The sequence below is a fragment of the Mauremys reevesii genome, linkage group 11 (genome assembly GCF_016161935.1).
Source record: "Mauremys reevesii isolate NIE-2019 linkage group 11, ASM1616193v1, whole genome shotgun sequence".
Classification (NCBI taxonomy): domain Eukaryota; kingdom Metazoa; phylum Chordata; order Testudines; family Geoemydidae; genus Mauremys; species Mauremys reevesii.
This window is the reverse complement of record NC_052633.1, coordinates 16,738,770-16,762,472: the sequence shown is the minus strand read 5'-3', so window position 1 is coordinate 16,762,472 and position 23,703 is coordinate 16,738,770. Positions and strand designations below refer to the sequence as shown.

Sequence of the window (23,703 nt, the reverse complement as noted above, 5' to 3'; positions counted from 1 at the left end):
CTCCTCCACCATCATGCACAAGAACAATGTTCACCCAGGTTTCCAGCAGTTCCCTGGAACATGCCACATGTGGTCACAAAGTCAAGGTGACTTCCCCTCCACCATTCAAGATAAGCAGCTATGCTGGCTCTTTGTTAGTAGATTATTCTCCCTTCACTCTAACCCCACCAGATTCATACTGTTAGAAACTGGGGAACGGGCAAGCTAACTCATTAAGCAAGTAGCTGTAATAATAAAATTAAATAACTTTTGCATATTTTCCAGTGCTCAGCAACCTTAGGTGTGGTCATTTCTTCAAAAGACCTCAGCACCCATTTGGGCATCAAAATAAGAGGCCAGATTTGAGGGCTGAGCTGCTCATTTTGGTACCTAAATCGAAGCAGAGCTCTGTTGAAAATCTGACCCAGAGAGCCTTCTGTCTGAGAATGAGTGCTATACAGATATTGATGACGGTAGTCTCGCAACATCCCTGAGATGAAGCTAGGCATTATCCCCATTTTATAGATGAGGACACTGAGGCACAGCGAGATAAGGAATTTGCTCGAGGTCCCACAAGAAGTCTGGCAAACCCAGCAACAGAATCCAGGTCTTTCACTTCCCGGTTCTGGGCTTTATCCCCCAAGGCCATCTTATCTTTAGTCCGCATGCAAAACATGCTGGCACTTGTACAAATGTAGATGCATGTTCGTGCTTATGAAAGGTTCTCAGAATGAGAGCCCTAGAGAATGAAAACCTCTCTCCAATCACAACATTAACACAGTGCTTTGCTCCACCAACATGTATTCACTGTGACTGAACTTTTGAGGACAATGGGCAATTCTTTCTTCATGGCCATTCGATCCTTGACCCTTCTGCTAACATTTCCAAAAGGAAGAACGAATATTAATGCCAAATATGATATGCTAGGAATTGGACTGAGAGCAGCAACTCATTTCACACTGGCCACCCAAATGCCACTATATACAAAGCAGCCTTAGGCCAAGATTTTCAGAAGTGCCTAGTGATACCTTTTTAAAGAGGACTGCTTCCAGAGGGCAGGTCCTTGGCACTTTCTGAAAAATAAGGCCCCTTTAAGATGCCTCAGACTGGGCACTCAAAACCTGAGATGCCCAAAATCGATTGGAACTTTTGAAAATCTTGGCCTTCACTCTTGTCACCCTAACCTGTAAGACACTTTCTAAGTTATATTTAGTAATAATAAAAAGAATCCACCACAAATTACATTTGCTGCTTGTTGCCGGAATCTTAGCGCAGTGGACATTGTGGCAGACCACTTCCAGAATTAACTTGTCTGTGATGCTTTGAAAATTCATGCACTGCCACACAAAGCTACATTACAAAATAATGTACGCGCTTTTTTTTTTTAAATGCTTGTTGCTAGAATTTGTCATGCACACAAACAGATTTAGGCTGAATAAATTATGATCAAAGCAATAATGTAATTGTCTGCATTTCTCAGTAAGAAGCAGGTAAGGAAATTAAAAAAAAAAAAAAAAAAAGACGACTGAGTTAAAGTTTAAAGAAAAACATCCAGATAAACAGGTCCCATAGGTGCCTTCAGCATAAGGAAAAAAAGAATCATGAAAATCAGAGGGGAAAGACTTGGTAGTGCACTTAGTCTGTCCTTTTGCCATTATTCTCTGATTCTCTGTGTGCCTACTTCTACTTGTATGCAGGGGTGAGCAAATATGATAAATGTTTGTAAGAGCAGAAAATCTGCAAGAAGACTACCTTGGCCAGATCCTCAATGGATCGGCATAGCTCCAGTGTAATCAATGATGTTATGTTGATTCATACCAGCTGAGGATCTGGTCCATGCTTCTTTACAAAGCAGAGTAGGAAAAAATTAAAAAGAACAATTTTAGAATGGTATGAACTTGGAATCCTGCTTTCTTTTAAGTTCCAGGGTGAAGTATGTGCATTAAATCTGGAGAGAGAGAGACAGAGAGAGGAAAGCCTTACAATGGACAGTGGGCTTCTAATACACAAGGCCCACCACAGCTAGTATTGTCCAGCTGCAGGGTACCAAATATATCCCTGGACAGCTATCCCTCTCATCAGGATAATGGAGAAAGCAGCATGCTATGGATATTACAGCTGCCAAAACAAGCCTGGGTGCCAGTAAGAAAGGCACCAGCTGGCATTTTAGACTATGACCAGCCACAAGACCACCACCTGACCATTGCTTCTCTCAGATGCCTGCTAATAACCAGAAGCAATACTGATTAAAAGTTTGCTGAGTCACTGACATGGCAAGATTTGTTAATGTTAATAACAGAACCAAAACTTTGTTTTGTATCAATAACCGTATGTTCTGCTCCAATATATTTTTACACCTAATAAAATGATACATAACTAATCCTGCAGGCTCTTTCCCGGCTAGTAACTCAGTTAACTTCATCTACTGGGGAGGCTCCTAGAGGAGGACAACAGTTTCAACTGGGGAAAAAAAAAGTCAAAAAAGAATTAGATAAATTCATGGATGATGAGTCCATCAATGGGTATTAGCCAGGATGGGCAGGGATGGTGTCCCTAGCCTCTGTTTGCCAGAATGTGGGAATGGGCAACGGGATGGATCACTTGATAATGAACAGAACAGGTAATCCCTTCTGGGGTACCTGGCATTGGCCACTGTTGGAAGACAGGATACTGGACTAGATGGACCTTTGGTCTGACCCAGTATGGCCATTCTTAGGTAAGTCCCCACAAAATTTTACAGCTAAATCCTACCATCAAAAAGCCCAGGACACATCTGCAGCTATTAAGTTGCTGAGGTCCAGCCACATTTTCCCTTCTTGGAACTGGTGCTGGCTGTAGAGTTGGCCCAGAATGGGCAGTTGTCCTCAAGAGGTTCTGAGATAGGGATCCATGAAGGAAAATCCTGTGGATCTCTGGTCTTCCACAGGACAAGTCTCTGTCTCCACAACTTTGCCATCTCTATTTGCTGCATGTTGTACCCACACCCAGCACGTACCCCCTCCAGGATTCAGAAAGGCTGCATGTGTCCCTGCATTGTTCCTAGCAGTGCATAAAAATATCATAATTCCTGATGGGCTTGCATGGACATAAACTGCCTACTCCCAAACATGCTGCTGGGTTTCATCTCCGCATCTGCAGAGCAACAAGAGGAGGCAGCTGGGATGGGAAGAGAATATAATGTTCAGCCATCTTTTTCCTCTGCCCAGATCCTGCCCAGTGGGATTTGGTCCTCTTAGCAATCTACCTACCCCTCCAGCTGTGTGGAGGGGAGCACATGGGTCTTCGCTTGCAGTCCAGGAGGATACCCATATATATATATATATATATATATATATATATATATATATATATATATATATATATATATATATTAGAATAAAGTTGAAGAGTTTTACATCACATTTCCCTCAGTTGAACACATGTGACAGCTGTGGCCATGGCTCACCCAGGTGTCCTGACATAGGGTATGTAAAGTCACCCATGGTTCTGAAAAGCTTCTCAACTAATTCTTCGGCAACTCTAATAACCAACACGGTCATGGTGCCTCAGCCACCCTGGGGACTCTTTCATTTCCTTCTGGGCTACTTCAGCTCCCTCTGCTATCTCCCCTGCTGCCTCCAAAGCACACACCACTCGCTGTACATATGCTGCTCCTCACATCGGTGGTAGTTTGCCAACCAACATTTACAATACGATCTATGTCCTGTAAGACGTGGGGGCAAAACTAAACACTTCATTTTAAAGGATCCTGTTTTTCCAGAAGAAACTTCAGCTGTTAACTCTCTTTGTCATGAAAGGGGATTGTGTTTACACCCAAGGCCAAAGGTCTGCTACAAAACCCTCAGCACCCCCGTTTACGCCAAAGACTGTGTGTGCCTGAAATTTCGGTGCTTTAAAAAGATGCCACCAACATTGTTTGAAAAAGAGAGAAAGTGTGTGTGCATGCACACTTGGGGAGGGAGAAAACAAAGTGACAGACGTCTAGCTTCCTGTCTCCCCACCCCCACTTCCTTTTGTCACTAAAAGTTATAACACCTGAATCGACCTATATGTGTTGTTTTTAAAATTGTCCTCTAGGCTGATAGCATGAATACAATCCAAAAGGCTAGTGGTGTAAACCCACAGCCCTGAAAGAGGGGTTTTCAATGGACTCGTTGATGGATCACGTACATAAACACTCCCCATACTGGTAGTTCAATCACCATTTTCATGCTCTGATGGCCAAAGTACTCGCCTTCACCTCTGAAGAGTGGTGTGCAGTTGGTTTACACTACATCAAGACTCCTGAAAGATGTACCTAAGGCTACTTAAAGCTCAGAAAACCAGGATGTTTACTGTAGGCAAGGACCCTTCTGTCATTAGTGGATGGTGAGAAGGAAGAACTTAAAAAGAAATCTAAGAAGCAGCAGTTTAGAGATGGAGAAATGGGATTCTATCTGGGACCTTAATTCAGGAAAGCACCTGTTTAACTTGAAGCACGTGCTTAAATGTTTTCCTGAATACAGCTGGACTGAAGTATGTGCTTAAGGGCATGCCTGAATCCAGGCCTGGAGTAGGGGGAGGTTAGCACACTTGGAAAGAGGAAGAGAAAGGAAAGAAAGAGTGAAGTCCAAAGCAGGCCAGCGACGTAAAGGGCCATCACTCTGAACCACTTTGAACACAGCGAGTCCCTGAGCTTCCCAAACTAGACCCAGTGAAAGGGTGGTGGGAAATTGGTGGACAGATTACACCACATATGATCAGTTTAAACTGGTGAATACTTTTTACCTAGCCATAGTTCTGGTCAAAGGAGGAAAAATTGACAATTTTAAGGGAACAAATTCATAGAATAAAACCGCAAATAGACACTGTGATGGGGGTTGCTATAGAAAAAACACTTAGATAAAAAGAGAGGGGTGGTATTCTTCCAACTCGACGTGACAAATGACTAAAGGAGATTGTGGTGTTAATAGTAGGTGGTGAGATCTCCTTGGATCTGAATGATCACAACTGTTGTCTTTTTGCAACAGGAACCAAAAAGGGTGGTTTGTTTATTTGGGGGTTAAGGGACTGGGGGGGCTTGGTCGGTTCTTAAAGAGCAAAGACCAGCAGAAAGCAGCCTCTTACAATAAAAATGAAGAACACCAATGTTCTACTTCACAGAGATGCTTATAAAAAGGCAAGAATCCAGAGGGTTTGTGCTTGGTTTATCCTTTATCATTATGAGCAAACAAGAGATAATCCAGGGATAAAAGACAGAGGAAGCCCTTGGTTGGGGGCAGGGGAGTGAGGAGGAGGAGGATCTTGGAAAGACAGGATGTGCAAATGATCAAATTTCCTTCCCATCAAAGGATGTGTCCCTGTTTATGTTCTATGTATCATTTTTCTGTGCATGCTCTTGGCCAGTCTGGTGTGCCCACAGGCTTTATAAACTCTATATTGTATTACAAACCAATTTCTTATCATAACGGAGAACCTTAGTGCTGCATTAAAAAGATGGGTAATTTTCTTAAGCCTCTTAAAAATATATATAAATAGGATTAGCCGGATAACATGTTTGGATGCAAGCACATGATTTGATTATGCCTACACTGGATCCAGCCTTCACCGTGGGCATTGCCATCCTCCAGTTTGGGAGGGGGTGTTATTGTCTGATAACATCAGTACTGTCAGATGTGATTCCTTGTGTAGTGTCTCTCTTGCTCCACACCAATTATATATTTATTTTAAAGAGCCAGATTTTCAAAAATGCTCAGCAACCGCAACTGGGACCAGATTCTCAAAAGAGCTCTGCTTCCATTCAGGCACCGAAATGAAGAGGCCAGATTTTCAAGAGGAATCAGCGGCCAACAGCTCCCATTGTTCTGGATGACAGATGCTGAGCAGACAGCTCTCGAGGCAAACCCTGTCACCTCATTTTTAGCTGCCCCAATGAGAGCTGTTGGATGAGGAGTTCTTTGGAAAAGCTGGCTTTGGGTACCTCTCCCTGGATCTAGGTGCTTAAAAAGACAGATGACAAAATATTAAATCTACAGTACCACATAAAATGGAGGTTGTCAAGTGTGTGATTTAAAGACAAGAGGACTAGATTCTCAGTCAGTGTGAACAGTAATGGCTCCTTTGATTTCACCCAAAATCCTTGTGGTAAAATTTTCAGATGTGCCTAAATCACGTAGGCACTTTTGAAAATGTTGCCCTTTGTTTCCCCAGGAACTGTCCCTCCAACTGTCTCTAGGAAGAGAAGCAAACATAGGCCTGTGTGCTCAGTTAACTGAACCAGAAGATCAATGATAGATTTAACATTCAGAAAAGGAAAAATGCTGTCAGTCCCCTCGGTTTGGTTCTATATCTTGGGTTCCTTCGCCATTCACCTGAGAACCTGTGGAGATCTCACCACTTACTCCCCATCTTAGGCTGTGTTGACTTGCTTGACCCACTGGTTTGTGAGGTTCGACGGTCCTCAGGTGACTTCCTTTACAGGGACCAGGAAGCCAAGAGGTGGAGCCTAATCACAATTTTGTAAGCGAGGAAGGGCAGCTGCGAATTCAGTCTTTTGTTGTTGCCCAAGTCACATGGGATCATGGAGCGGGAAAGCCAAGATGTTGCTGCGGCTAGCAGGTTGGGTAGAGTTTATGCACGTTAAAGTGAGATTTTCCTAAACAAAGCTGTGCATTGGGCCAGATCCTGCTCCAGTCAGAGTCAATGGCAAAACTCCCACTGACTTCACTGGGACCACAATCTGGCCTTGACTCCATGCTTCTGCTTAGGTATCCATAAGATAAAAAGGTACAGAAATTAGCTGCTGGTCTCAGCCCAGTTGCTAGCGGACAAACTTCCTCTTCCCAACCCCCCCTCCTCCTGACACTCCTGCTGGCCCCTGAGGAAGAGAGGGGTTTCAGGGCAAAAAAAACCATTGGCGATGCGCTGTAAGGAAACATGCACTGCTGCTGCGTATGCTGTGTGGAAAACCAGAGGCTTTGGTCCCTGGGGGCTGGCAGTGTGCTGTCTTTCACCAGCTGTACATTTGCTTGAACACTAGATTTAGAAGGCTGCATTACCTGTCACAATGGTTGCATTTAAAGGGTTTTGCCCCTGTGTGTTTCCTGTAGTGCCTTGTGAGCTCGTCGCTTCGTGCAAAACGCCACTCACACCCTTCCCACGAGCACTTGTAAGGCTTCTCACCTGCAGAGGGAAGAGAGATCAGTCAGCACTGCAATGAAATTACTGCTGCCTAAACCTTCCCGCCCTTTGCCCCACACCTGGCCAGCCAGCCCTATTCCCCATATCAAGCTGTACTGCCCACAAGCACCCATTCCTTTGCCCCAGCCAGCCAGGCCTTTGCCTCCCAACTAGCCACATAGGGCATGAGCACCACTGATTTTTGCCCCACCCCTTGTTGCCTAGCATGCAAGTACCAATGACTTGTATTCACTCAGACTCTTCAAATCTATGGCAGACTCCCAAAAGCAATTGACCATTCTGAACCTGTTTCAAGGCCTGCTGAAGTCAATAGGAAACTTTCCATCAACTTGAATGGTCTTTGGATCAGGCCCCAACTTCATTACATCTTAAATTCTTACGCTGCCTTGGTGAAAGAAATATTTCAAAACCATCAGAATGTTTTGTTTTGTTTTTAAAAAAAATAAACAAACCCAAACACCCCCACAGCTGTGTTGCCGTAGGCTTGTTTTCAATTCCTTCAGTCAGGGTTGTGTGCACAAATTTGGTTACTACTCATGCAAGTGGCTATTCCTGTGCACAGATATCATGGTTGCCCATGCATGTCAGGCAAATAGGTGTACAACTGCACATGTAATTAAACCCACAGTGCTTAAAATGACACTTAACGAAAAGTATTGCTCTAGTTCTGGCTTTCAGGAGTTGCCTTTCACACACACACACCCATAGCATGCGCATCTCCTCCCACTCAGACCCCACGTCTTGTATCCCCACTTAGATGCACCTGCTTAGTTGATTATAAAGTGCAAATGATGTTTTCGGTGCTGCAAGCGCAAGAGGAGAAGTTTTCTCTTTAAATCAAGTTAATCGCACAGGCGATTGTGACTGATTAGCACCTTTCCGACCATATGTTTATCAGCTGTCAGGGGCGGCTCTAGGCACCAGCAAAACAAGCTGGTGCCTAGGGCGGCAACATCTAGGGGGCCCCGTCCTGCGGCGCGCGGGGGGGCGGCCGGGGGCAGCGGTCCAGCCTGCCCTGCTGGGGTCGAGGTCCACCGGGCACGGGGGACGACCTGCACCTGCTGCAGGCATGGGCGCCGCCGGGCGCGCCGCGCCGGCGCCCGCCGGCGGAGCCGCGCGGAGCCGGGGCCGTCCAGAGCAGCCCAGCCCCCAGCGGGTCATGCCCGTCATGCAGTCGCCGCCTCGCGGGCTCCCGCGGCCTCTGACGCGCCTCGCGCGCCGCGCTAGAGCCGCCCCTGTCAGCTGTTATCCCGCATGGAACTCTCTCTCATGCAATTCCCTTGAAGTCAGTGGGGCTGCAGAGGTTGGACGTCAGTGAAGAATCCGCTCCGCTGTGTTCACTTTCCCCATTTGATACCACAAACCAGGTTCTAGGGGTCAACTGCAGCTCTGGTATAGCACCCATGACCTCAAGGACGGTACTCTAAGGCCATTAACATTTTAGAATGGATGCCGTCGAGGTCCAAAACTCCTCTCTCCCATGACCCCTTTCTCTATAGGACTGCAGAGTGTGTGCATGTGCACAGACTTACCGCATCTCCTCGGAACACGTGTTAATGCTCTTCTACTACATTGCAGCCATGGCACTATGCCCAGCCCTCCTGAGCCGCCCAGCAATAAAGAGAGGCTGGAGGCATTAGGGGAGATGGGGATGAGTGAGAACACAGTGAGGAAACAGATTTCATTGTTAAGCTTCAAAGGGGGAATTATTAGCAGGGAGGGAAAGTTGTTTGTTTGTTTGTTTAAAATTCTGAAAATTGCTAAGAACGTGCTTCTTTCAATCTCTCTCTCACTCTCAGCAGATTTAAATACCAAATATCGCGTGTCAGTCTCCACATGTCATGTATTTACCACGGCGTATATTCAGCAGGTACTAGAGAGAGATCTGAATATGTTATAGTCCGAAACTGGGAGCGCCACAGTAAGCAAATGGGACAAGTCAGAAGAGTGTGAGGATCAAATTCATTGCTGGTGTAACTCCACTGACTGCAACAGAGTTGCCCCAGGAACTGATTTGGCCCAGTACGTGTAGGGAAAGCTTCTCTGTGACTAGTCATTTACCAAACATTATTGATTACAAGCTAGGCTCTGCAGCTCCAAAGATAAAGTGGAAAGCTGGCATGGAGAGAAGAGGAGAATGGGCTGGGATATCTACCAGAGTTCAGCAATTCAAGCCTTTTATCCTCAGCTCAGGTTTGAAAAGCAAAATCCATAAAAGGATGTGTTGCATCGGTCCTATTAGAAGAGGAAACCCTACATGAGGCTGCAGCAGGTGGAGAAATGCCAGGCACAGATCGATCCATCAGTCAAGCAATCAGTCTACAGGCCCTAAAGAATAAAAGGTAGTGGAGGGGGGAGGGTTTGAGGAAAAACAAAAAAGAGGCAGCAGGATTTTCATTTCAAATCACATTCTCCCTGAAGCTCAATCTAGGCAGGTGCTGTTGGTTTTTTTTCCCCAGAATACCATAGGAGAGTGTATAAAACAGAGCCCAGGTATTTTAAGCCAATCATGAACGTTCACCGCACTGTACAGGTAACATTCCTCTACAGCTCTACAGCACAAGGTCTTAGAACAGCAGGTCCCTCGTGCGCTGCAAGACCTGGGCAAAAGAGGCCCATGAAAGATGCCTACATTTGTAGGTGCTGTAGTATTTAGGATGCCCTAATTCTCTTCTGATCAGTGTGTTTGTCCTGGCCATTTTGGGGTTAGACCGTAAAAATAAAAGAAATCCTAAAGAAACCGCTGGCTGGTAACAATGAGAAAATAGAACAAACATATAGAGCGACCAGACAGCAAGTGTGAAAAATCGGGATGGGGGTGGGGGGTAATAGGAGCCAATATAAGAAAAAGACCCAAAAATCTGGACTGTCCCTATAAAATCGGGACATCTGGTCACCCTACAATCATAGCACAGGCTGGATTGGAACAAGCTAGACCCATTGAGGCAAATTTGTTTAAAAGGAGTTTTCCACTCAAAAAGCCATTCAAAGTTTTCATTTCCATCAGAGCCTAGATCATGGGCAAGGTGGTGCTTCCCATGCCCATCTCAGCCGTGGCTCGGACACTGCCCCCAATGCTGGCCCACCCAAACACTGCCCTCAAGAGTGCTACAGCCCACATGCTCTCCCCTAGAGATCCAGGGCAAGATTTGCATGGTCCCCTCAGTCTCCACTGGCATAGAAAGTGGACACCCAGAAATGATGCCCCATATTCTGGGCTTGTCCCTGATGGTGGAACATTCAGCTGCTGCTCTACTGGGACAACTAACACGTTGTTTTTAAAAGCAATGCACCACAGTAACAAATTGTGTGCAAGTGTGGGAGGAGGTAATTTGCATGGTGAAACTCATTTAGTTTGTGTGGCTGCAAGAGAAGAGGTGCCTCGCTCGCAATGGAGACAGCAAGGCAGATGTGTTTCTGTGTGGCTGTGCCTTTGTTGCATATGTTACGGAGAGAGTGAGAGACACTGACGCTTGTTCAAAACTGGCAGGTACAGACAGCCTAACGTACAATCGTCTATGGAACAGAAGGGTTGTTGACAAATACTGTGGTCTTTGCCTGAAATCAGCGGGCATTATGACTGAAGCAGGATTTGTCTAATTAACATTTGCCAAGTGCTTCAGAATGTAGCGTGCGTATTTAGCTTATTAGAGGCCACCAGTAATTCTGTTAGGCCTGTCTAGAATACACGTATGGGTGGCATGCTACGTATCTCTGTTGCCTGTGCTCCAGGGGCTCTGTCCCCAATGTGTCTTTGCATAGCATAGAGTCCGGTTTTGTTTTCAGCTTCCCTTCCTCTGTAACATTAACCGTGTTCTGCCAAATGTCAGACAGCGCTCCTTTGTGCTCCCAGGCAGCCTGCTTGCTTACAGTCAGCTGTGTGGCATAACAGAAAGGCAAAAGAGCCCGTGACCTTTAAAGCCATGTCAAAAAGGGATCCTTTTCCCCACAGACCTAAAAGAGATTAGCTTCCCCCACCCCCACCCTCCCTATAGCAATTCTGAAAATGAGAGTGTGGGGATAGGGAGAGATTTCCGTGAGAATCTCTGTGCACAAAGGATAAAAACTAACTGTATCTTTTCATTGCTGCTTTACTCTTACTCATTGTAGATCAAATTAAAAGTCTCTCTTGGCTACTGGTCCCACAGAGGGTGTCTAAGAGTGGGGTGTCCCTCTGATCTCATTAGTGGTAATGGTAGAAAAGAATGGAAAGGGATGAATTCCATGCGCTCTTCTATTTTCGTAAGAAAGTACATGGTGAAATCCTGGCTCTACTGGAGTCAATGGCAAAACTCCCCATGACTTCAACGGGGCTAGGATTTCACCCAATACACCAGGAATGAGTGTGCCCGCAACAGTCACAATATTTTGGTTGCAATGTCTTTTGTGAAATCGTGACGTTTATTTGAAGTAGTATTAGACCCTGATTTATGCAGGAAGATCCTTGCGTTCATGGGGTCCACATGCACACTGAGCTCTTTGCAATGTGCAGGCATAAGTCCCTTATGATCTCTCTCAATTCGCCCCTGTGAGACAGTAAGGAGACTCTCTTCAAGTATTGCTGAGTCAGCCAAAATATTTTAAGAATGTGGGGAGAAGGGGAAATAGATCCTTGATGACATGTACATTTTGAACTTCATTTAAATTTTTTAAAAAATCACTTTCATTCTTCAATACTATTTAAAGGCACCTTTAAAACATACAATTAGAAAACCTCCATAAAAAGTCAGCATATGCTCTTCCACTGTAACTTATTTTCACACAGTTTCAGGACCCACAATTGTGCATTTTTCTAACGGGTACAAAACTGGAAATTCTATTTCCTTCCCTTTTTAAAAATTGGAGATAAAATCAGATTATTTGTGAGAAAAACAATTTCAAAAGCCTGAGCTGCTAAGAAATTGTGTGGGCTGAGAGTCACTGCTAGAAATTTGTGTTCCACTGGCTTCCTTGTAGAGAGAGTCAAAGGTGAACTGCAAAGCAAAACTGAATATGGAGTTAAATGCAGGATCTTTCTCCTGAACTTCTCCCCTAAGCAAACTGGGGGGGCCAAGCAGCAGGAAGCTATGTCAGTAGGATCAGGACCAGAGCAGCTTCACTAACTTTTTAGAGAACCTTGTAATAGTCTCCTTCCCACCCCTTCTGCAAAATCCTTAGTACTTGCTGTTTCACAGAGAGTAGCCTAGAATGGACCATCACACACAGCAGAAGTGCCAGTGTCACTGAAACTCATGCAATCCAGGGCATAGGTCGCACAGTAACACATTCTGGGATTGCTTTAGTGAAACAGGAAGTAACAAGAGAATTCCAGATGGGGGTGTGGTGGGGGTGGGATTTTAGTGGTGAATAGTTCCCAACCCACACTGCCTTGAGGAGATGTGCAATACATTAATTTGGTTTTGCTCACTGTTTGTCTTAATAACAAAAGCCTATTGTATCACAATAAGAAGCCTAATACAATAATCACATTATATGTATCTTACATTTACCTCTCATCCCAGAGAGCTTGACAGCGTACCAATGAAACAGAGCCTTTGCTGGGGCAAGGGTAGTAATCAGGCAGAATACCCAGCACGCTGCGCAACAGGGAACACTGTTGGTCAAAAAGAACAGGAGTACTTGTGGCACCTTAGAGACTAACAAATTTATTTCAGCATGAGCTTTCGTGAGCTACAGCTCACTTCTTCGGATGCATAGAATGGAACACACAGTTTCATACTCTGAAACCTGTCATTGTTGGTCAAGGACACTAGATCAAACCTTTATATCTATGAAAGATGCCAAGTGATCTTCAGCATCAGCATGTTGCAGAAAGGATGACCGATTTCAAGGACACCTCCAAAAGACTCATACCTTAATAATAAGCCTATTCGTGCCCTATGCACCACCACTACCCACCTCTCATTTCACTGTGCACACTCTACTCCATGATGGAGCATGGGGTTTTGTGAACCCCAGTCTCTCTAGAGACAGATTTGGAGTAGTCCAAGATCCTTTGCTGGCTGCCCAGCCACACTTTCAGGCGAGGACACAAGTTACAATTGTATGGCTCACACAGCTGAGCCGGAAAAGTCTCCTGAAAAGACACATAGACACACCTTCTAGAGGTTAGCTGTACAACCTCTGTGTCCTGCAACTTGTGTGCCTCTCCTCAACTAAGTAAAAGTGAAACTACTTATAAAGTCAATTTCAGCTTCTTTTAAGGTCCTTTCATTCTTCTAATTGATTTTCACTGAGAAATGGAGAATGACTTTTTATTTGAATATACAAAGGACTAGAGGGTACTGGACAGTATTTAACTGTTTCATCATTCTTTTCTACCTATACGAGAATTGTTTTATTCATTACCATTTTGGCACCAACCAGAAAGATAACTACTGCCTCTTGCATCTGAAGAAGTGGGTATTCACCCACGAAAGCTCATGCTGCAAAATGTCTGTTAGTCTATAAGGTGCCACAGGATTCTTTGCTGCTTCTACAGAACCAGACTAACACGGCTACCCCTCTGATACTGCCTCTAAGGTGACAGTACAAAGCAAACGGACATTAGGCAGAATGTGACAGGCATGTCAAATACACCATGAGACAAGGTTGTGACTCTTTTTAGGTCCATAGGAATGATTACGTGTTAAAATTAGAACTGATTTGCATGTACACGGTATAGAGCTTTTTATCCCAAAAGCTCAAAAGTGCCTGTAAAAAGGTGGCTATATTCATGCCCATTTTAGAAGTGGGGAAAGAGAAATTAAACGCCCAGTAAGCGTCTTTCACACACAGTCATTCAGTGCATGAAAATACATTATTTGGATTCTACCTTATTTCCTATATACATACACCTCCCCCCGCCACATACAGGTGTAGAACCAACAAGGTTCAAAGCATGTAACTAATTTCAAAGAAAGGAAAACATTCCATTTTCTACCCTCCTTGCAAAGAAGCATTTATTAAATATCCATTGTCCATCGACACATACGCTGAACACAAAGCAGCCTGAGGAATACCACGTTTATTCTCCCATAAAGAACCATAAAGCCTTCTAAATTCTGATTTTCTTTTAAATATAGTCTAATAAGCTTAGCCGAGGAAGATGCTCCAGGATTCTTATGTGTGCTCAGAGCAGAAGGATTTAGTTTAAAGAGCAGGACTGGGGACACAGGTGCCAGACATTGTGTAGAATTTGCACTTATGCTCCATTAATTGCCAACATATCCCTTTCCCCCCCCCCCCCCCCCGACCCCTCGGGACAACAGCAGAGCAGCAGGCCCAGACTGGTACCCAGCAGCAACACCAGCAGCAAAAGTAGCCAATTAGCCTCTAGAATAAGTGTGGGGGGGAGGGGGGAGTGGATACAGTTGCCTAGCAACCAGAGAGCAGAAACAGCTGTGTAGCAGGCCAAGGTTGGTACCCTGGCAGTGACTGCTAGCCAATTAGCAGACTGCATTTAATGCTGATGTGGTTTCCTAGTAACCGGCTGTACAAATCTGTCTGTTGCACTCTCCTCCTCCTTTCCTCATATTTTCCCCCAGTCATGCTAGGCATTGCTGTTTGCCCTAATTACTGATTCTCTGCTGCTTCAAGCTGCCATTATTTTTGTCCCCAGAGAGGTTGGAAGAACTTAAAAAAAAAATCTCCTCTAATAAGAGCTTTTAGTTTCAAATTCAGTTTAGCTCTAAAAGCTCAAGATGCAAGATGAGGCGACCACAGCAAAATAAACAGATGAAGGGGGATGAGGGCAAAACCCCAAAGATTTCAATTCACTGTGAAAGATTTTTCCAGGACCCTACAATAGATGTGTATTTTTTTGCAAGTTACACAGAAGAGCAAGTAATGAAAAGGGCTATTTATAACACACCATAAATTTCCACAAAGCACAACTCTGTGGCAAAGACCTATAGTTCGTGGACTTTCGTTTTGTGTGTATAGATTCTCTGAGAAATCCCAGGCAACACAGGAAGACTTATCAGTGATTAGAGCTGGTGGGAAAATGGTTAAATATTTTCACAAAAATATGCTAACATTTTAAATTCTTTTTAGTGCTGCAGGTTTTGAAAAGGGAACATATTTTTTTTTGTTTGAAATTCTTTTGTATTCATTTTTACCCCTTTTTTTCCTTTTGCCTCTGAAAAATAGGGAGGAAAAAAAGAGGAGAGGAGGAAAAAGGAGACAGGGAAAAATGAAAAACTCCCTAGAATTTCTCATTTTCCAGTTTTATTAAAAAAAATCTGATTTTTAAAAAGTAAAAAGGCTAATTTTGAATGAACAAAAAAAAGTGGCTAAAAATGTTGAATCATTCTACTATGATGCCATGCTGTAGTCTTTTGCTACGGTGTATTGTGTTCGTTCAACATGCATGAACTCTTGGCTGGAAAGTTTATATCAGGAATTGCATTATTTCATCTGGATTTTTGGAAACAGGCATGGTTAAGTCTCTTCAGTTCTAAGGGAGATGAGAACACCAGCTCATAAGTCATCTGGAGTAATTAACTCCATCAGTGTAATTAACTATGTTGTGATAAATAAGGACACAAATGCACCAAGAATATGTATCATTTGATGACTTAGAAACTTTATCAGGTTAGTGACCTTACGATATGGAGGGCGGGGGGAGAAGAGAGATTTATCTATAATGATAATACCCACTTGCTGGGCCTGATCCAAAGTGCACAAAGTCAATGAAAAGACTGTGCCATTCATGGAAATCTGAGCAACACTTAAAAGTGCTAATAAAATTGTACTAATTGTATTGCACATGTGTGAAGAGCAATTTTCAATGAATCATAACTCAGTCAATCCAAACCAGTTTTCAACCAGATATGCTTAAATGTATGTCTTCTACACAAGGGCTATTTCCATGACCAATACCAACTTTCCAACCCCAGTCCTTACAGTGTTACCATTTTTAAAAATTGTTTTCTAATGGGAAAGTGTTTTCCTGCCCTGTCCCTCCCCAATACTCCTGCCTCTTTTACAAAAAACAGTTTTTGCTCAAACTTTAAAACAAAACAACCAACCACTCCCACTGGGTAAAGACCAAGCACCTGAAAAGGTGAACGTTTTGCAAACTAAAAGGTGACTGAGAGCTTATGCAAGCAGCCATAGTGTCTACTGCTAGTTCAACATATAATATACTAAACAAAAATATACACAGTCTATTAAATACACAAGCATTTATATAAAATCATCCACCTTTAAATAACATTTTGCTTCCAGGAGCCTCTACTGCATTAATAATCATTTATGGACATGGGAATTGGCCTACTCGGACTGCTCAATTGTCCAGCTATCCCAATATCCTGCTTCTGTCAGAGGTAAAGGAGCAGATGCTTCAGGGAAAGGTGTAAAATCCCTATTATACTTCTGGTTGTGCAATATTATACCGTGAGGGAACAGTTCATTCTGGGCCCAGCTGGTGATCAGCTTTTATCTTGAAACACAAGCCCTTATAAGGGTTATCTTAGCTAGTAGAACTGCAGATGTTTCCTTCAAATATGAGTTCCACAGTTAGGTGCCTAACTAAAGGTTTAGGTGTCTAAAGCAGCACTTGCATGCCTAAACCCAGATTTAGGCATCGAACTGTAAAACTCTAGCCCATAAATATCTAATTTTTTTTTAATTCGTACTCAGCCATTTGCCTCAAGATCTTGTAGCAATAAGCGGCATGAGTTAATCAGATGTACCAAAAAAAATTCTCATCTGTTTTAAAATTGATTTGCAAAGCAAAATAATTGGGTTTATGCCCTTTTGGGCTTCTTTGTAATGTATAAAGATGGCTGTGAGCAGAGAAAGACTTAAGCCTGCTAGGCTTGATTCCCCAGTCATACAAAGGTGTTTGCATGCCCTCTGAGAAGTCTGGATAATTGGGGTTGTACTGTATGCTTCTACCTTCTCCCTTTCAAACTGACTAGCCTATTACTTAAACTCTCCTTAGATGGAAGCCCCTGTCTCTTAATCATTTTTAATCCATTACAGCACATGATCGCTTACCCTTTGGTTACCAAAATTCCTTGCACATGGCCTTAAGCGAAAGCTTCTTGAAAAGTAAATAAACTGATCCCCGCTGGTTCTAGACCCTGTCCTGACCACACTCTCCAACAGCTGCAGCAGGTTAGAAAGGCACAATTATAACTTACAAAAACAATGCTGGTTGTCCCCATCCTATCCAGGTCCTTTATCTGTCTTTAAATTAATTTTCCCAATGGGTGCTAACGTAAGGTTCGCAGTTCTCTATTACCCTCAGGCTTCTGTTTCAGTGTGGACGCAATATATGGGGGCACCATCCACTCCCCAGGCACTTCACTTTCAAGCACATCATTTTGTTAGTGGCTCAGATGCTTCAACCTTGCTTTCCTCTGAAATGCTCAAATCAGTCACATCCAGTCGGTGATGTAACCGCAACTGCATTTTAACAATTTGTTTCCATCTCTGACTGGTTCTCACCTTTGCTAGGTGTGAAAAGCATTCCCAGAGTAGAGATTTCTCCATCATCCTCTGTTGAAAAAACGATGCAGAGAAACAGTTTAGGGCCAGATTCAAATATCCTTACTCCTGCTGAACGGTGCCTGACTCTGCAGGAAGTGCCACTGATTTCAATGGGATGGCTCAAGCAGTAAGATGTCACCCAAAGGGAGTACAGGTATCAGAATCTCCCCCTTAGCTTTGCTGCACAGTACATTACTTCCCTTTGCTAGGTATTTGATTGTCTAGGCAGAAGTTATTGCACCCCATTACTCTTCTCTTACTAGGTTCAGGAATGTTGTTTCCATCTAGGCCTTGTCTCCTGGCCAAATCACTCTCACTCATCTATTCTGCTTTTAAGCTGCTGGTGTTGGTATCTGTATTTTCCATTTGTGATGATGTACCTGGTTCCGTGACCTTATTTTTCCTGATGCTTCTTCTTCAAAGGATTGTTCCTCCTTCTTCAGCCCCAGCTCTTCTTTTGCCAAAGCCAAAGTTATCCCTTACTACTGGTCACATACTTTTATGAAATGCTCCTTGTCTCCTTAGTAGATGTCATGCTCTGTCCCCTAGCTCCTATATAAAAAAATCTTGTGAAACCTTAACAGTACACAACTAGGTTTTGTGTCCGTAGAGCCTTTGCATCCAATAATCTCACAGGTTAAGCTCCCCATCACCTCCATGAGTTGGGTATGTGAACACAGAGGCACCACAAACTGAAATGCAGTTACACTGCAGGAGAAACACAACAACTCTTTAACAATGCATAATCCCACTACACAATGGGAGGTGAATTGAAACTGCAGGGAGAACTTAGGTAAGCAGAAAGCAATTACCTGGACTTCATTATGGCAACGTTAGCATCTCTACCTTTACAGAAAGTGCCATGAGACCTTAGATTACCACTGGAGGTCATCAATTCCAAGAGTCAGCATCTCCAGCAGTACTGTGCCCCCTCAGCTCACAGGGAAGGGCAAGGGAATTATCTTCCTTGTCTAGGTCCTGGTCCCAAGCTGCCCTGCGTGACAGCAAACAAGGAGCCCCCATGGCATTGCACTAAGCACAACCTAGGGAGTGGCCTCCCTACACCCAGTCTCCAGACTTCTATGGAAAAAAACTCATCAGTTCCACACAAGGCTCCTCCCACCACCCATCTGTGCCACAACAAGATTTGGTCCTATCAGAATGAACGTGTTTCTGAGAAGTCACTGGCTCGGGAGAAAGTCTTTCACCCCTCAGCCACCATTTCTAATCCAGCTCAGGACAGCGGTAACCAAAATCAACTATGAGCCAATGGTCACATAGAGATCTATGTGAAATGAGACAAAGGTCTCATTACTTGAGAATTGTTGTCCGTGTAATTGACACCTTTGTCTGGGCTCTGCCTCAGCAGAGACCAAGGACTGAATGGGTATGAGATAGCTACCCAGAGACACTAGAGGTGGCTCCTGTACCCTGAAGCAGACTGGCATGTCACATGGGTGACCTCACATGGTGCTGCAGCTGGTGTGTAGAGAAAGTACGTACATTTTAGAATGTTTTCTATCTATTGGTAATTTAGGTCTATGTAGATATTCTCCTTTGAAGGGCCCATTTCCACAGCCACAGCTCTCACTGGCATAAGACTTGGGCACTTTCAAAAGTGAAATGGCAAGGTTTTTCCAAACCTAGCTGAACATTTAACAGACTCAGGAAGGGAAAACCCAGACTAGGGTCATTTTAATCAGTTTAGATGAATTCTAGTTTCACTTCTATTCAAATTACAAAACAAAAAACAAAACAAAAAACCCTTCAGGTTTAGCAATGCAAAAGTATAGCCAACTACTCCAAAGTAAATATAACCAAGAAATGATTTCCCCCCACTAAGTATTTCCACTGTTTCTGTTGTCACACCTAGGGAAGCTTGGAATTATCTGTGACCAAGGTCGCCCTTCCAGCCCTCCCACTTCTCACGTTGCTAACCCCTGCAGATTATCTTCTACATATCACATAAAGCTGTGAATCGTTCTTTTGGCACAGCAGTAATCCTGGGCCAAAGGCAGGCAATCTCCCGTCTTGATTTCTTCCATGCTGTCTGTGCAGCTCTTCCAAATATCTTTCCCCAATTTGCTTTGCTTGGCTATTCATATCTTTCTCCTCTTGCTTGGCTGGCTTCCTACCCACTTGCGCTGTCTCATTAATACAATGTAGATATTGCTTCACACGCTAATGCTATCACTGGTCTTGCTGTCTAATGCTATCAAATCATCTTATTTCCCCAATTATTCCTTGACTTCCTATTCCTTCCCGTTATCTCTCACTCTTCTTACCACTATTCCTTCTTCTCTTGCCATTTCTAAATACTATAGTTTTCCTCTTCTATCCCCTACTTTTTGGAAATCTCTTCCCCATTGTCATCAAAAGCCCATCTCGAAGCCTTTCTCCCCTCCTATTGTTTAATGCTGCTTCCAACCATCCCAAAAGACACACAAAGGAGTCCCAAGCAGGATCTGTCAGAGGGTCATCTTGAATAAAATCCCCTGCTTAAGGATCTTCCTTGCAAGTCCATCAGTGGTGTTTAATTTTGTCCTTTTCTTCTTGTCGTAACTCTAATAATTTGTTCTCATGCACGACCACCAGTGGTTGGCTTGTTTGGGTTTGTTATTCTTACCCAGCACTTGGCACTATATAGTAAAAAGTCCATCAGTGGTGTTTAATTTTGGCCATAAAGACTCCATCCCATCACTATACTCCCCCCCTCCACCGCATATTAGTACAAGGAAGTCCAATATGACAAGCCTTATCTGTTCCACTGGCCTCTGAACTTAGGGACAAAACGGATCTTGGTCACTAACCCTTCTTTAGTTCATGTGCCAGCTCATTTCTAGATGTTTGCATCCAGACCCTCGCCAGCAATATACTGCCTTCTAATTTAGGAGGCAGCGGATGACTGTACTTTTTTTTTTTTTTGGTGCATTCCAATTAGCTCCCCCTCTGCTCCTCGCTACATTGGTAATTCAGCTCCATGCATTTGTTAAGACTGGGCTAAAATCCCTGCCTCCCAAAGAGACAAACTGTCGTTGCTTGCGCTGATGTTTGCTATGTGATTAAGTGCAAGTGAATGTGTTAAGGCTGGATTACATCTGCAGCCAGCCCGACTCCATTTATGCCATTTAGATTCCACACCTCACTCCCGCATTAGCTGCACGTCTTTCCCCGACACAAAGCTCACCTTTTCCTGCCATTTAAAGTTCTCTGTCACACACGTCTTCCTACCCACTGCTTGGCTTCCCCCATTTTGGTCTGTACAACCTCCATTTTAATTTCCCCATTTACTCCATATTCCCCATTCCCTTCTGTTTTGTTCAGATTATTCTATCCCTTCCAAATTAAATTCTCTTCCATGCAGATAGTTGTTCATCCCTTTCCAAAGGCTGATGATTTCATAGTGAAAATGTTGCCTCAAGCGTGCCATAGAATAATCTCCTGAATCTTTTACATATGGTGCAGCAGTATAATAGAAATTTGTACAGCACCTAGCACGTTGCGACTCTGATCCTGACCAGAAACCTCTAAGCGTTATTGCTTATATAAACACTCTATATAAGAAAAAATCAGATCTAGTGGGTTGCTATTATTTTGTGGCATGCCTAGCTCAGTTTGGATCGTCACACACTAAAGAAAGCCAGCCAAGTGTCCGGTCAGCATTACAGACAAACAAAAAGGAATGCAAGCCTTCCTCCAACAGACATGGTTTTAATTTTCAGGGAAAGGAGTGAATCATTTTGATCTGGCATGTTGTCTTTATACATGAGTTGGGTGATCCTCCTTCTGCTCTGTCTGAACCCCATACTGAGAGCTCTTTGTCTGCAAGCGCCATCCTGCCCTTTCTGCACAGAGCAGTAACTGGCAAATGGCTCTTGTATTACACACGAACGAACTACCAGCCAAAGTAAAATATCTTGCAATCATTTCAGACCCTCTAGTTCAGATACCGACTGAGCCAAGTGGCTAGTGGCTACTGGCACTGTCGGCCGCATTCACAATCGACAGCAACATTATACCGACGACAGAGCCAAGCAGGCTGCATGCGAAAACAAAGAACCAAGCGAGACGAGTGCTTCTTGTCTATAATCTTGGGTGTGGGGGCTGGGAGGAGACAGCTTGAGCCGTGTACAATACATAGCCCAGAATTTCCCATCTCACTCCCCTCTAACATTTACTGTCTATGTTTTGGAGGCAGTTGGACTCTCTCCTTGTGTTAGAACCACTAGCTTTGTTGTTCAGAGTGATCAGATTTAAGCTCTTGATCATACTACACATGCAATCCTGGAAGGAGATCCTGTTACAATGCACCGAAAGTTCAAACCATGCCCAAGGCTTTCACACTGCTCTTAAAATGAGGTGAGGTGTCCCGCCGCGATGGCACAATGGAACTGTGATTTAAAACTTCCTGGGGACAGCCGTGATGTAACTGTGTCCACCACCGGGGCTGTATCTGTAGCGTAGGCGGGACCTTCATGGAGAAAGTTCCACAGCTGGGTATTCTTCATGCTTTCAGAACCACCTCTGTCATCGGCCTTTCTCTGTGAAAGCCCAGTAGGTCCTCTTCCAAAAGCCAAGAAATAATCTGTGATCTTATTCTGATATCTTTGTTTACACCAATTGGCACTTCAGTCCACGAGTAAACCCACTGAAGCCAATGGGACTATTTGTGGACTGGGACCTCTGTTCAGCACAGGTAAAGGAATCAGAATAAGGCTCTCCAGATTCAGGGCTATAGTGAGAAACTCCCCACCTATAAACTATAAAACATTTGAAATACAGATGGGCTAAGGCAATGATGTTAAGATCTTGGCTGGCTACAGATTGGAGTTCAGACTTAACGTTGAACCAGGCAGAGGGCTTGGAGTTCAAAAGCATCAAAAACACAGTGGGCTGTTCTTGCAAGATTTTGACTCCAAACAGTAGAAATTTCACAAGATCAGTAGCTTTTGCAAGCTTCCTCCCCTCCCCCCCCACAGTCTTAAATAATGAACATTTCATGAGGTCATCCCTTTCTTGTGAAATGTGTCACATTCTCTGCCAACCTGTGTGACATCTGAAGTGGATCCAGAAAATAGGTCACTTCTGGTTTTAGAGCAGGAGCTACAGTGGCTTTGGCTCCGGAGAGATCACGGTTTCAAATCTGAAACACAGCTAAACCCAGGGTTGTGAGTTCAATCCTTGAGGGGGCCACTTAGGGATCTCAGGCAAAAATTGGTCCTGCTAGTGAAGGCAGGGGGCTGGACTTGATGACCTTTCAAGGTCCCTTCCAGTTCTAGGAGATTGGTATATCACATGCTCAACATTCGTGGTCTGTTGGGGGCACTCTCTCCAGTTTAAGCGTTTTGACCGATATAGGTATTCTGACAGTGGTGACGGTGTCTGTCTTACTGCTAAGTATTCTCAACATGGAGCCTAATGCCGGAGGTGGTAAAACATTTATCCTCCTGCCCAAGTGGAGATTGATGTGGCTACTCCTTCATTGGCTAGGTCACAAGTGAGGTTACTTTTGGCAAGATGGCTGTCACCACTGGGAGCATTTAGAATGCCTATATTAATGAAAAAAAACAATTTCATTTTTACATTACGATGTATGTTTTACACCATGTAACTTCTCAAATGCTGCTGGGAGCAAGATGGATGCAGCGCTCTTAACAATCCACAGATTTGTTTGATTTACTGCACTGGTCCAACGTGCTGTTTTCACCTTGCAGGATCAACCTAGCGTCTAGGAATCCGCTTGTATGACAAGATCGTGAATTAAATGTGCAGTTATCATAAGAGACCACACATTTTAATGTAAAATTGAAGAAACTGATTACAGCAATCCCTCTGGAAATGAGAATAATCACATGATAAGATAGTGCTAATGGGAATTTATCGTCCCCTATCACATGTGAAGCTTAGAACAAAGCAGTGACACTAGTCGATTTCACAGTTATTATTGTCAATGAACATTCCAACCAAAAAGCTTCTGGGGACTATAAACAGATGACAGGGGATTGGGGGTTCTGAATCGCCAAATCTAAGCCAATTTGGTATGCTGCAAGTAGCTTAGAGAGTGAA

General features: G+C 43.8%; 1 protein-coding gene across 5 annotated transcripts in view; it reads right to left on the bottom strand.

The window, feature by feature from the left end:
• KLF7 (Kruppel like factor 7) overlaps positions 1 to 23,703 on the bottom strand; it is a 79,996-nt gene that overhangs the window by 9,432 nt on the left and 46,861 nt on the right. For 3 of the 5 annotated variants that reach the window (XM_039494153.1, XM_039494154.1, XM_039494155.1), the window contains exon 3: positions 7,017 to 7,140. In XM_039494153.1, the coding sequence (XP_039350087.1) occupies positions 7,017 to 7,140 (124 nt within the window). Of the gene's footprint in view, positions 1 to 7,016; positions 7,141 to 17,595; positions 17,647 to 23,703 lie in introns of all 5 variants that reach the window. The other 2 variants (XM_039494151.1, XM_039494152.1) reach the window with 1 other exon arrangement.